At 40.2% G+C, this 15,120-nt stretch overlaps 1 protein-coding gene across 1 annotated transcript; it reads left to right on the forward strand.

The window, feature by feature from the left end:
• Positions 1 to 435: 435 nt before the first annotated feature.
• On the forward strand, positions 436 to 11,038 carry bspry (B-box and SPRY domain containing). Its single transcript, XM_084935282.1, has 6 exons — positions 436 to 933; positions 1,581 to 1,679; positions 3,516 to 3,746; positions 3,865 to 3,890; positions 3,984 to 4,108; positions 7,652 to 11,038. Exons 1-6 carry the CDS (start codon positions 547 to 549, stop codon positions 8,185 to 8,187), a joined length of 1,404 nt encoding a protein of 467 aa, XP_084791408.1. The 5' UTR covers positions 436 to 546; the 3' UTR covers positions 8,188 to 11,038.
• Positions 11,039 to 15,120: the final 4,082 nt, after the last annotated feature.

Raw genomic sequence — 15,120 nt, forward strand, 5'->3', positions numbered from 1 at the left:
CAGTTTTTACTCATGCTGAATTTTAGGGACTTTACTAAGTTAGTAGGATTTTTAAAAGATGATCTATATATGAATTTCTTCTGAAATAACCACAATGTAGGGCTATGAATTAAAGCTGACTAAGGTTGAACTCCTGCCCTTTGAGCTGTGCTTTATTAAACAAAGTAACTGTTTTAAAACCAAAGGTGTTATCTGCATATTGAAAAAGAAAAAAAAGGTTCTAAAGTGGCCAAAATCAGGAACACCAGTGAAACAGGGAAATGAGAGATACTATGAATATGTAACCGCAGGCTATTAGGCCATAAGGCACACAGGCCTATAACACCTGCTTGTATGATGGCATGATTTCAGACTCTACGGACGGTTATCAGGTGACGCTCGTGTGAAAACCAGAAGCTTTTTTTTTTTCTTTTTTCTTTCTTTGAGCTCTGACCTCTGAGATCCCTGTTACTTCCGCGTTCCGCTCACCTGTTACACCTGTGTTACTGCTACGCTCTAGATGCGACTCCTCCTCCTCCGCCGGTGCACCTGTCCTGCTTTCGTGCCATGACCGAGGACTTCGAAACGTGTGATTTGACATGCTCGTCCCCATCGGGTGACCCAGAGGAGACTCTAAAAGCTAAAAGCTGGAGTATGGAGTGCGAGCAGCCCATTTTCTCCGTGCTGGGAGGCGGAATGAAGCTGCAGAAGACAGTCGACGCTCCGCGGCCGACTATGAGCGGCAGTCCCGGAAAAACCTCACTGGCTGCGGCCACCTCCGACACCGAGTCCGGGATCTACTCTGTTGAGAGTGAGCTGTGTGTGGACCACGAATCCGAGCTGGACTGGTTCTGCGGCACCGAGCAGAAACTCATCTGCTCCCACTGCGCCACCGTGGGCTCCTGCCAGGGACACACCGTGACCCCTCTGGCCACCAGAGTCACCAGAATCAGGGTGAGTCTCGGGCAGCCAAGCAACAGCTGTTTTGACATATTTCACTCATATGGGATTTAATAGTGATCATTTTCAGTTCAGGGGTGTATAGCTACAATAAATACACATTTTCACCCGGAATAATCTGCCTGCAGGTCTCCAAATGGCTTCAGGAAGGTTTCACTTTGTCTGAGTGGAACTATCTTTAAGTGGAACTATCTTCAAGGGCAACTATTTTCTTCTAACCCTATTTACCATAAAATGACCTTTTTCTGACTAAACTTAACAAAATACATGTTTAAAAAGTAAAAATACTTTGATTTAATTGAGTTTTTGGGAAAGATTTTTCCCATTGTGACTGAGAAAGTGTGGATTTTTATATTTCACCTACAGTTGTATAACCATAACAGTTATCCAGATAACAGTTATTATGAAACAAAGTGGCCTGGGTGTTTCCATATTTGTTAAGTTAATGTTTGTGTAGTTCTTAGGGCTTTTTTGGGAGTGCCACACTGGCTGATTCCTCTCAGCAGTATTTGAGAATACAGGATTTTCTTGCTGTGTTTCCAGCTGATGAATTCCACCTGGTTTTTAATGTGTTTTTTATTCCTGAACTGCAGACAGTGTGCAGCCTATTTAGGTTTTTCTTTTTTTCTTTTTCTTATCAGGACAAACTGGTGGACGTGTGTGAGAAAATGCAGCTGCAGGCCCTGAGGATTGAGAGGTTTATCGAGCAGACACTGGCAGCCAAAGAGCAGAAGCTTCAGGTGATCCACACCCACCCAGGCTCACCACACACTCATGATGATCTCAGCATCCAAATGCTATGGAGCCTGTTTAGCAAGTGCATTGTGTTGACATGTGAATTTTTGGCCACGCTTTGGGGTTGTGTATAGTGATAGGAATTTTTACAAGCTGCTATCTGTTTCTACTGATCAGTCAATTTATTAATTTTTTTCCTTTACTATTAGTATAATATACATATATAAATCAACTCTCTGAGCCCAAAGTGAAGTCTTTATTTTGACTGTTTTGTCCATCTAAACCCAAATTATTCAGTTCACATTAGAGCAGAGAAACAGAAGCAAATCCACATATTTCAGAAAAACAAACAAAACTGGGACATTTCTTTGATAAATATGCAAACTAATTGATTATTGGTAAATTTTTCTTTGAATTTTTTTGCATGTAAAACAAAACTTAACATGCATTTACCCGTTTATTCCTTTATATGACCGTCTGTGTAAGTTCTATAAATATTAGGAGGCAATTATTTATTTTCTCTTACAATAAAGTGTTAACCCGGGAGTATAATAATGAAAAGATAATGATAATATATTTTATAACATGTGCTTCACATGGTTTAAAAGACTTTGATATAATCACTGACTTAAAAGTATATAAAAATGTAACGGATGAAGACTGTAACAACAGAGATAGAAAAGAAATAATTGAAGCAGGGGGCAAGTCTTGCTGATTCAGTGCACGTAGCAAAGTCTGCAGCCTCTCTTAGCTTAATGGGTGTTCAGGACAAGTCGTGCTTGTGCACTAAAGAGACCAAATCGAGCCTCAAGCAAACAAGAAAAGCCTGATAAGTGGAAAACTACCACCACACCTGAGCAGGAATCAAATGTTTCTGTAACAAAATAGCTTTATACAGTGGGGGGAAAAAAGAGCGTGGTCAGTGAATCTCTGTACACTTTGCTGTGCTTGGTCAGATGTGCGAGTCACGAGTATCATTAACGAGCTGTCGTCCGTGCCCACCGTCAAGTGCTTGTGTCACTGCTTATGAGCAGCAGCGGCTTCCATTAGGCGCAGGAGTAGGCCAGTGTTTGAGTTATAGGAGAGAATACCAGATAGGAAGTGGGCATTAAAAAGAGAGACGACATCACAGTATGACGAATTTTATCAGAATATGCTACGTGCACTTGAATTTATTACAGCAGTGCAGGTGTTACATTAAAACATTTTAAAAAACAGACTTGTAGACCTTCAACCATCCACCACTGACCCATCAGGCAAGTTGTAATAAAATTGTTACCAAAATAATGGATACTAAAGGAGGGATGTTACTATGATACTAATGAGATTTCACAAAGCGTTTCACTTAGATTACATTTTTTTAAAGTCTGTTTTTTATTTTTATTCTATTTAACTAAAAATAATACCCATGCTACTGCAGGCCAACATCTCAGATAGCTGACACAGTTTGATTGGCTCACGGTGTGCCGTATGTATATTGTCATGTTAGTCAGTTAAAGTATGAAGATGTGAAAATTCGTGCTGGGACTGTGGATGTGGTTTTTATGGCATTTTTCACGCATTTGTGATATTCAAAGAACTGTACAAGTGACCCTAAATGATTAAAAGAGAGTAAAAACCACGTGAGACTAATTCACAGGAGATGCACAAGGATAAAGATTTTAATTTTGGAGACAGTAAATGTTTCATTTTCAGTTTTCTCGTGCCAGATTTTAAAGGAAATCATTTTAAAATCATTGATAAATCAATAAAGGATTTATCATTTATGCAGTTGGATTCCAAACCACAAGTATTCACTTCACACTCATGCATTTCTTCTTCCCTGCTGTCTTATTATGCAGGCAGCGGCGAGCAGGGCGAGGGAGCAGGTGCTGGCTCAGGTGAGCGCGGCACGTGAAGCCCTGGAGGAGGAGGAGCAGCGTCTCTTGGAGGAGGTGCAGAGAGAGGAGGAGCGTGTGGAGCAGTGTCTCCTGACCCAGAGAGCCCACTGGGGCCAAGCGTTGACGAATCTGTCGCAAACACGCTCCCGTCTGGTGCACACGCTGACGCACACTCCCGACGCACAGCTGGTGGTGAGAGACTCGGGAAGCTTTGGCAGGAAGGGGTTAACAGGGGCGGCTGTAATAACTGTATCCTGATAACAGTCATAATCACTGAGAGTAATCACCTGCTTAATGTCTCATTTTTCAGACCAGTGTCCAGGAGATAGCTGAAAGGTAATGTTTCTTTTTTATGAAGCAATATTTTGTGAATACTATTTTCTTGCTCAGGAGCTGTATCATTAAACCTCTTTTCTCTGCTTGTCTCAGGGTGGAGGAGGCAGAGGGGGTCGGGGAACCCTGTGACACAGACCAGCTCAGCCTGAACCCGTGCTGCACTGAAAGCAAGCTGCTGAGGGGTCTGTGGGCTACTGCAGTGCTGCTCGGGCCAAACAGTCAGTAGATTTATATTATACTTATTAATCATTTTGTGTAAATGCAGCACATTCAAAATTCAAAAGCATAAAAGTTTTCACTGCAGCACTACAAGGTGTATTTACCAACCTTAAAAATCTATGAACAGAGTGGATTTTGTAGAGTATGCTCAGAAAAAAGTATAATATCCGATTACAGTTTATACAGATGTAAGAAAACGGCTCCTGTTCCATTACTGATTCTCATTGGTTCGGCTTTGAGTGTCACCGCCATCGCTAAGCAGCATATCAAAGATATTACATTCATGCTGAGGGTCAAATGGTTATTCACGATGGAGGTATTTCCCCTGCTTCGTGTGATAAGTGTTGGGATCAAAAAAAGGAATTATTACACAGAACACTTCTATTAAAAGTATTGCAGTATGTTACTTAATTACACCTAGGAGTAAGTAATTTGTTTTACTACTGCTTCATTTCACATTTCTCCATAAAATCACCTTAAATGCATTGTCTCATAATCAGCATTTAACTATATAAACCTGAGGCTGCAAACACACAGATTCTACTTTAGACACATGAACAGGTAGAAACAGAGGCTACAGCCTGACTGCTCATCATGTTGTTACCTGTTAAAGTTCAGGGTCTGGCTGCTGGGCTGGGCTCAGTGTTCACTCAGCTTTAACATCACTCTGGGTTCTTGGCTAGCTTAGCGTCTGTGTAGGTGCTTGCAAAGTCGAGATTGTGTTAGCAGCATAATGCAGATGTTTCTGTCCTGGATGCAACCCCATTCTTTAACAACAGTACATTATATTCCATAAACTAAATATCCAAAATATGGTTAAAACTAGGGGTGGGTTTTGATAATCGATTTATCAATTAAAATCGATTCTGGCTTGGATAACGTGATATCGATTCATTAAAATCCTGAATCGATTTTTTTAATATAAATTTATTTTGCCCGAAATGCCAGAATCTCAGTTTCGACAACCACCAAACAGCTAAAACAGTAAATGAGAGCAGGTGCACGGATTCTGCACAAAGACCGCCGACGCATCAGAATCAGTGAGATGTCACCTTACTCACCCGACGGCACGGACACGGTCGGGGCTGAAAGCCGACAGCTCGCTGATTCTGATGTTTCGGCGGGTCCGTGCTTTGTGTTTACGCCCTTTTTGCACTGATTCTAAAGCTGTTAGTTTGATCTCTCTCCAAACAATATTGACTGAACCAGCAGCAAAAGAAGATCCAAACTAAGCTTCACATAAACATCGTCATGGACTCCCTCTGACTTTTGCTGTTTTGCTTCCACCGCGATAAAATCACACTTCATGCACAGCTCTCTCGCTCTCTCTCTCTCTCTCTCTGTATACTTCAAGAACAGTTTTCCGTCTAAAAATTTGTTTTCTTCATTATTCGCTTGCTTGTTACGCACAAGTCTACCGTTGTTTACAGCGCTGTCGCTGTTTTTTTCCCTTTTGCTTACTTCCAAAAAGAAAACCTAATTTCTGCCGTTCAGTAGGCTTCTGAACAAATTTAAACTTTTTAAAATTTTGCAAAATGCAAAACGCTTAGCTGTGTCTCTAATAAAACCGTTGTAACTTCAGAGGTAATGTTCATGTGTTGATTAATGGTTTTCTTTCGTTTTTGATGTACTGCAGAATATTTTTATAAAATCCCAGGCCAGGAAAATCACCTTCATGTTTTTCTGTGTTTTATCTTCAGCTACTTTGACACAAAGGCATCTGCTGTGATTCTTACACCTTTGATAAAGTCTTGCGAGTGTCAGCTTCCTTTTTATAGATACAAAAATATGTAAATGTACTGATCTGAATTATAATATTCCTGACTGTCTGAGGCAAAATTTCCCAGATTCAAATCGAATTGAATCAAATTGAATCGAATCGTGGATCGAATTGATTCGGGACCTTGTGAATCGGAATCAAATCGGTTCTAGAAATCAGTGACGATACCCAGCCCTAGTTAAAACCAATTATGTTTTTTTGTTTCTCACATAAAAGGAAAGTAGTTATTGTATCGCCGCAGTGGAAATGGCAGAGTCAAACCTAACTGAAACTCAATGATTATTCTAAAATACTCTTTAAAATGTGACGGTTAGTAAAATTATGCCTTGAAATGAGGCATAAAAATAATTACCATTTTAATTTTAGTTTAGTTTAGCACAATATTTTCTGAATTAATTGATTTAAAAAAAGTTGTGTTATTTATTAGAGAAATAACAAACTGAGTTCCTGTTTTTATACCCAAATTTGATCTGGCACTTGTGTCTGAGAGGTCAGGAGTTCATGAAGAACAACATTCAGCTACTAAAACTCATTTTTCTATTCAGGAATCCAACTAAATAATTTGGCATCTTAATCTAAAAATAAATGTGCTTCATTTTTTTCCCTGCTTTTTTTTTGTAAAGTAGTGAATTTGAAAATTTTAATTATATAATTACATTTGCAACAATTATACTAACATTAAAAATATAATTTTATTAAAAAATGTTGGTAAATATCATTACTCTTCATTTGCAGCTGTTGCATAAATGTTACATGTGTTGGTCTACTAAATTTGTAATAAAAGTTTTAAAAGCAGGGATGTTAGAGCTTGTTTATATAAATAAATTGAAGATGAATCAATTCTGGGCAGGAAGAATCCTTAGAGTCCTTATTTGTGGGTCCCCTGCAGTGCTCACGTCCTGCTCTACTATATAAATGTTATTGTAGTCCATTGTAAGGTGGTTGCTAGGCAAGTTTATAAATGTATATGTGTAAGGAGTTTTTGGGGTGTGGTCCATCTCCTAAAAAAAAACGGATAGAATATCTTCAGTTAGGTGTTACTGTGGTGAAATCAAAACAAAACGGTGCTTTTCTAAGGTGTTACTGATGCACAAATTCTACAAGTGGATCATTGTAGGTCGTTGGTAGGTGGTTGCTAAACAACATGATGACATCATAATGCGTGATATAGATAACAACCTTCAGACACCTAAGATATACATGTGTGCTACTCCTGCTATGTAGGGTGAGTATGCAGAAAGACAGAGATTTCATAATAAGATGATGACAACGTCACTCTCATTGTCAATACAGACACAGACTGACGCCCTACAAAATATCCCTGCTAACTGTAGCAAATTGAACATAAAGCACATACAGTACTTACATTTATTTTTTAGCGACACAAATTTAAGCACGTAATCACACATTTATCTCCAAAGATGATCTGATTTCCTAATGCGTGTGTGTTTGTTGTGCCGGGACATCCGAATGTAGGGTAAACTGAAACACATTATACTTGTGCAACTTAGAAATTCAGGAGTTACTGGTATATCAGGTAGATCTGGAAGATGAACGGGGCAGTACTGTAAAGTAATTCCAGGTATTCTGTGTTTGGAGAAGAGGCCATGTGCCATCTGTTTGGCAGCGCTCGGGATTTGCTTGATGTCCTGTTTATATTCTCTATATTCTCTGTATTTACTGCATATTCTCATGTTTAATAACGAAACAATATAAAAACAAAAACATGATAGTAATCCACCCTTTTCCTTTCTTCTCACAGCTTATGGATCATCATGTTTAAAGTTCGATGAGCGCACAGTCAGCCCTCTTCTCTCTCTGTCTGAGGACTTCTGCACTTTAACTTTCCTCCACAAAAAACCGCGCCAGTCTCCACCCTACGACCCAGCACGATTTGACTCTTGGCCCAACGCCTTAGGCTCGGTGTCTATGTCCTCTGGCACCCACAGCTGGGTGGTAGACGTGGGCCAGAGCGGCGCCTTTAAAGTCGGGGTCTGCTACGCCTCCCTGGAGCGCAAAGGTTCTGGGAACGAGGCTCGACTGGGCCACAACAGTCAGTCCTGGGTGCTGTCTCACTACGACGGAGACTACTCCTTCTGCCACGCAGGGAAGAAGGTGCCGCTACAAGTGGCGAGGAGGCCAGAGAGGGTGGGCCTGCTGCTGGACTGGCAAAGTCAGACGCTGCTGTTTTACGAGCCACACTCCTGCGCTGTGCTGTATTCAGTCTCACAGAACTTCAGTGCCCCGCTGCTGCCGGCCTTTGCCGTGACTGACCGCAGTATCACCATACTGCACTGATGGACACACACACACACACACACACACACACACACACACACACACACACACACACAGAGTTATATAGTGCCAAAATTGCTAAATGAGCATTAAAGATGTGAAGAAACCACAGAGAGAAACAACGTCCTCTAATGTAGATTTAATTAGCAGCTTCGCTGTGTGCGCAGTAATGAGAACTCCAGACACAACCTCAGTTTCTATTTATTCAGTCCTGCTGTAGACACCTTTATTTTTTACTGTTTCTTATTATTTTAGGCTTAAATGTATTTGTGAGCTGATCACATTATAAAGTAGTGTTGTTATAGTAATAACAGTTTTTTTTATAAAGAATATTTGTGGTTTTAGTATGATTACATGTTGCTAAGAAGTATCCACAAAGAAAACATCGCTTATTCTGGTTGATCCAGGACTATTTTAAATGTGGAAAAGAAACTCACTTTAACAATAATCTGAAACTGTTTAGTATTGTCAAAATTTTAGATGTTATGTGGTGAGTAAAGGAGTTACTAAACTTGACTCTTTTATTACTTGAGTCTAATATTACCCTGTTATTTCTTTGAGCCGCAGCAGTGTTTGATGTTGTGTATGTGTGGCACGTCCACTGGGATACAGTGAAGCACAGCGTAGTGTTTAAGTTGGATTTTTGGTACTTTCGGGCAGCGGGAAAGGCAATCAGGAGGAAGCTGGCGCAAATAATCCAGCTACTGGTCATTTTCCACATGTAAATATATGAGAATGATACTTCTTGATAAATCTTACATAAAAAAGGGCATTTGTGAAGGTTCAAAGAGAATGAAAAAGAGAATGAAAAATAAAAAAATGAAGCATTAACAAAGAAAACAGACCAACAAACAACACAGGTGACAAACATTAAAAAACAAGCTGGATGATAGTCAAACTAGTTTGATTCAAAAGCCAAAGTAAAAAAGTGAGTTTTAAGATGTGATTTAAAAGACTGAATCGACTCGGAAGTATGAATATCAACAGGAAGGTTATTCCAGAGTCTAGGTGCTGCAGTGGCAAAGGCACGATCACCTCTGGACTTCAGCCGAGACCTTGGTTGTACTAAGAGCATCTGACAAGAAGCTCTTAGTGCTCTTTTGGGGTCATACAAGTAGAGGAGTTTAGTTAGATAGCTAGGTGCCAAGTTGTTTAAAATTTTAAAAGTAAGCAAGATAATTTTAAAATCAATGTGATATTTGACAGGGAGCCAGTGTAAGTTAGCTAAAACTGGAGTGATGTGATCATACATTCTAGTACCAGTTTAAAGGCGTGCAGCAGCATTTTGAACTAACTGCAAATGATGGAGAGAAGAGTCGTGGAGGCCCAAGTAGAGAGAGTTGCAGTCCAGTCTAGTGGTGATAAATGCATGAATAAGTTTTTCAAGGTATTCCAGAGGAAGATAGGGCTTCGCTTTGGAAATCTAACGTAACTGGTAAAATTCTGTAATTTGAAAGAGCTATCCAAAAATACTCCGAGGTTTCTTACAGTGTGGGAGAGATGGCTAGCAAGAGGACCAAGAGTATCAGTTTGCTGGCCCAAAGGGCTATGATTATCAAAAATAATAACTTTGGTTGTATTTTCATTCAGGGAGAGAAAATTATTTGATGACCAGACTTTGACATCATGAAGACAGTTAAACAGTGGTTGCAGTGTGGCAGAGACATCCAAGTTCAGGGGAAAGTAAATTTAGATGTCATCGGCATGGCAGTGGAAGGAGATATTGTATTTTTTGAAAATGGATCCCAAGTGCAGCGTGTGCAAGGAGAAGAGTTGGACCCAAAACAGACCCCTGTGGGACACCACAATAAATACGGAAAGAAGAGGAAGAGAATTGCCCCATAGCAACGGAGAACGACCTCTAGCCTTGATAAAAGAATGTTATGACCAACCGCATGAAAAGCAAAGTCCAATCTAGTAAAACTAAAACCACAGAGCAACCCGAATAAGCGGTTAAAAGAAGATCATTAAAAACTCTTAATAAAGCTGTCTCAGTACTGTGGCGAGGTTTGAAACCAGACTAGAAGTTTTCACCAATATCATTAACATCTAAAAAGGCCTGACGTTGCTTAAGAACTATGTTTTTCAGGATTTTGGACATAAAAGGGAATTTGGAGATCAGCCTGTAATTAGAGAGAGCATTAGGGTGAAGGTTTGCACAACAGCATGTTTGAAGGCAGTCGGTACACAACCTAATGTCAGTGATGCACTCAATAAAAGTAAAATACAGGGCCCAATAGTCTCCAAAGCTTCCTTGAAAATGCGAGAGGGAAGAGTGTTATGTGGGAAATTAGAAATTCTTAAGTGATCAATTATTACCTTTAAGGCAGAAAAAGACACTCAAACTGCTGAAAAACAGTTGAACATTTAGAAGCTGGAACTTTGTCTATCACTGAACGTTATAATACATTCAATTAACACTTTATCAGGTGCATCTTGCTAGTACATGGTTGGCTCTCGTTTTTGGTTCTTCGTGGGATTCAACGATGCTTCAACCATTCCTCAGACTTTTCCCCCCATATTAATATGATGACATCACAGTTACTGCTGATTTGTCGGCTGCTCAACTGTGATGACGATCTCCCACAACAATAACACTCAGGTAGGCTGTGGGTTTAACTAAGGGAAACACAATGAACCAATAAATGATCCCCCACACCATTACACCTCCAGCAGCCTGACCCATGCTTTCATATACTTTACACCAGATTCTGACACTCCTATCTGAATGTTGCAGCAGAAATCACGGTGTGGTCTTCTGATGCTTCGAGGCGTACATCTCTTCTGCATACTTTGAATATAACAAGTAGTTATTTAAATTGCTGTTGCCTTCCTATCATGTCAAGGTCATGTTTATTTATATAGCACATTTAAAACAATAAAGTTGATCAAAGTCAGCTGTGTAAAAGTGCATTAAAAGTATATGGCTACAAGAAAAATTACACTAAAACATTAGGAAATTTTAATATAATACTTAACATTAAATAAAATAAGATTAAAAAACTGAAATAAAAACGTGAATACAAATAAAATCAGACAACAAAGGATGAGGATGTCAACTGGTGCCAAATTCCAAGGAGAATAAATGTGAAAATAAATGTGTTTTTAATGAAGATTTAAATGTGTGTGCTGTCTATCATGACTGGCTATCATCTTAATGCATTGGTGGCATGCGATTGACCGACCGGATATTTGAATTTGCGTGCAGCTTAACAGGGTGTGACTGACAGAGTGGCCAGGGAGTGTTTTCCCACTCACTGAAGCGCCATCTACTTTTTAACCACTAGAGGGCACCACTGTCCGACCTTAGAAACCGACATCATAAGCTTGATGTTGGTTGTGATCTCCAAGTTTCCTCTCAGAACAGTGAGGATCACGGATAGAGTCAGTCATGCAAAAATACAGGATATTCCCAAACTGGGTACATACTGTCAATGAGAGTCTGTGAAACAACTTCCCCAAATTTGAAGATAAATGAAACTGACATGGCTGCCCAAGACAAGTGGCTGGTGGTGCAGTGGTTGGCACTGATGCCTCACAGAACAAGTTCCTGGATTTGAATCCACCAGGCTTTGGCTTTTCCGTGCTGAATTTCTATGTTCTCTGTGTGATTGGGTACTCCGGGTGTCTCCTGACATCCAAAGACATGCATGTTTGAGGTTAAATGGTAATTCCAAATGGGTCATGGGTGTGTCTGTCTCTGTGACAGCTGGAGTTAGCTCCAGCCCCCTCATAACCCTAAATTGGAAAGTAGATTGTACATACACGAGCACCAGAGAGGAAACATGTAAACCTCCAAAAAGCGATCGCTAAAGGTTGACTCTGTTCATCTGGACGTAGCGTTTTCAGTGGGAGAAACGTTTCGTCACTCATCCAAGTGACTTCTTCAGTCTCAGCTGATTGCTGTTTTCCACAACCTTATCAACAGCATATTTGTGCAATGACTGATCAAAGACCGTTGATCATACAAATCATGCTTCGTCATTAGGATGTGAAACAAACAGTTATTTCAATCTTACACAGTAAATTTTCCAGCATGTAGCAATCACTATAAGACCGTAGACTCTGCATACAAAAGTGTCTTCTGCAACAGATAATTTCATTTATAACGAGCGCACTTTAACATCTGAGACAAAATCAGGCATTTGCCCAAAGAAAATTATATTTTGTATCTGAAATACTACATTGGAAAAGTTAAACAAAGATTTTCTGTTCTTATATTTTTGAGCAGTGAATTAGGGACAATTTAAAAACATCTCTTGTGACCTCACTGACATGTATGTTTTTACCAGGAAAGCTGCTTCTGTTCGGCCGTTACAGCTCGACAGGTGTACAGAATTTTACTTCCTCCTCGTGTCGTTATTACTGTAAAAAGGAGAGTAAAGTTTGCGATAAGACAGTCAAAAGGTCAAGGAATACAGCTGCCCTATCACACACTCCTTTCCCCATCAGAGTTCATGAATCATCAGGTGCTTTTGTTCCTCAGTCATTTGACAACTGCATTCAGTTTTGCAATTACTCACTGCATGGATATCAGATCAATATTAGCATTTATATAAACCCTAAACAATTGGCAATATTTACACATTAAATGGCCACTTTATTATGTACAGTGTTTTACTTACAACTAAAAACTGCCTTTTGATTATCAAACCGAACATCAGAAAGGGGAAGGAAGGGGGATTTAAGCTACTTTGAATCTAGCATGTTTGTTATTGCCAGACAGTATGAGTATTGCAGGAACTACAGATCTACTGGGATTTCCTGCACAGCCATCCCTACGGTTTACAGAGAATGATCTGAAAAAGAGTGTGTGGGAGTTCTCTGAATGACACTGATTGGAAGGAAACAGTAATTCAAACAACCACTTGCCGAGCAGAAGACCGCACCAGGTGTCACTCCTGCTATTGAAGAACCAAAACCTGAGGCTATGATCATGCAGGCTCACCAAAATTGGATAACAGAAGGTTAGAAAACATTGCCTGCTCTGATGAGTCTCGATTTGTGCTGCAACATTCAGATGGTTGGGTCAGAAAACTACATGGTGTGAACTATATGAAGTCAGGGATCCATCCTGCGTTGTATAAATACATTGGTTCATTTTGCAGACCCGTAGTACCAACTGAGGATCTGTTAAACCCTACAGCCTACATGACACTCAATAACTCAGGTGTTGTTGATTGTCTGATGACCGCTTCCAGCAGAATAACAAACCGTGCCACAAAGCTCAAATAATCACACTGGTTTCCTAAACATGACAGTGAGATCTGTACTCAACTGGCTCCACACACTAGATCTCAATCTAATAGATCACCTTTAGGATGTAGTAGAACAGGAGATTTTGATCAAGGATGGGCACGAACTGTGAAACTATCACGTCAATATGGACCAAATTCTCTGAGGAATGATTCCAGCACCTTGTTGAATCTATGACATGAAGTATAAAGGTAGCTTTGAAAGCAAAAAAAAAAGCCAACCTGCTACTAGCAAAATGCACCTAATAAAGTGGCCACTAATGTATTATAACCTTACAAAGTATTGCTCAATCGGATCAGCATTTTAGATTATTTTTGTTTTGTAAATTCAATTTCAATTTGTGTCCTTTGGGGATTTTTAGACCAATATAATAACAAAACATAAAAAAACGAAAACGTTGTAGTTATACTACAAGGTATGAGAGACCTGAGCACGAGATTTAGCAAAGGTTGGCTCCGCCCCAGTGGAGGTGTTTCGCTCTCCCCCCCCCTCGCGACTCCCAGAGTTGGATCATACTATGATTTTGCTAACCTGCAATCTTGTTTTATAATCCTGTTTAGTTTTTTTGTTGTACAGGGTGGGTCATTTATATGGATACACCGTAATAAAATGGAAATGGTTGGTGATATTAAAGTCCTGTTTGTGGCACATTAGTATACGTGAGGGGGCAAACTCCTCAAGATGGGTGGTGACCATGGTGGCCATTTAGAAGTCGGCCATCTTGGATACAACTTTTGTTTTTTCAATAGGAAGAGGGCCATGTGACACATCAAACTTATTGGTAATGTCACAAGAAAAACAATGGTGTGCTTGGTTACAACGTAACTTTATTCTTTCATGAGTTATTTACAAGTTTCTGACCACTTATAAAATATTTTATAACACATATGTGTTCAATGTGCTGCCCATTGTGTTGGATTGTCAATGCAACCCTCTTCCCCCACTCTTCACACACTGATAGCAACACCGCAGGAGAAATGCCAGCACAGGCATCCAGTATCCGTAGTTTCAGGTGCTGCACATCTCGTATCTTCACACCATAGACAATTGCCTTCAGATGACCCCAAAGATAAAAGTCTAAGGGGGTCAGATCGGGAGACCTTGGGGGCCATTCAAGTGGCCCACGACGACCAATCCACTTTCCAGGAAACTGTTCATCTAGGAATGCTCGGACCTGGCACCCATAATGTGGTGGTGCATCATCTTGCTGGAAAAACTCAGGGGAACGTGCCAGCTTCAGTGCATAAAGAGGGAAACACATCATCATGTAGCAATTTCAAATATCCAGTGGCCTTGAGGTTTCCATTGATGAAGAATGGACCCACTATCGTTGTATCCCATATACCACACCAAACCATCACTTTTGTTGTTCCAACAGTCTTGGAGGGATCCATCCAATGTGGGTTAGTGTCAGACCAATAGCGGTGGTTTTGTTTGTTAACTTCACCATTCACATAAAAGTTTGCCTCATCTCTGAACAAAATCTTCTGCGTGAACTGAGGGTCCGGTTCCAATTTTTGTTTTGCCCATTCTGCAAATTCTGTGCGCCGATCTGGGTCATCCTTGTTGAGATGCTGCAGTAGCTGGAGTTTGTAAGGGTGCCATTTGTGAGTAGCTAATATCCACCGAAGGGATATTAGACTAATGCCACTCTCCAGTGACATGCGGCGAGTGCTA

Source organism: Perissodus microlepis, chromosome 7, assembly GCF_051167445.1.
Source record: "Perissodus microlepis isolate ML-2025 ecotype Zambia chromosome 7, ASM5116744v1, whole genome shotgun sequence".
Lineage (NCBI taxonomy): Eukaryota > Metazoa > Chordata > Actinopteri > Cichliformes > Cichlidae > Perissodus > Perissodus microlepis.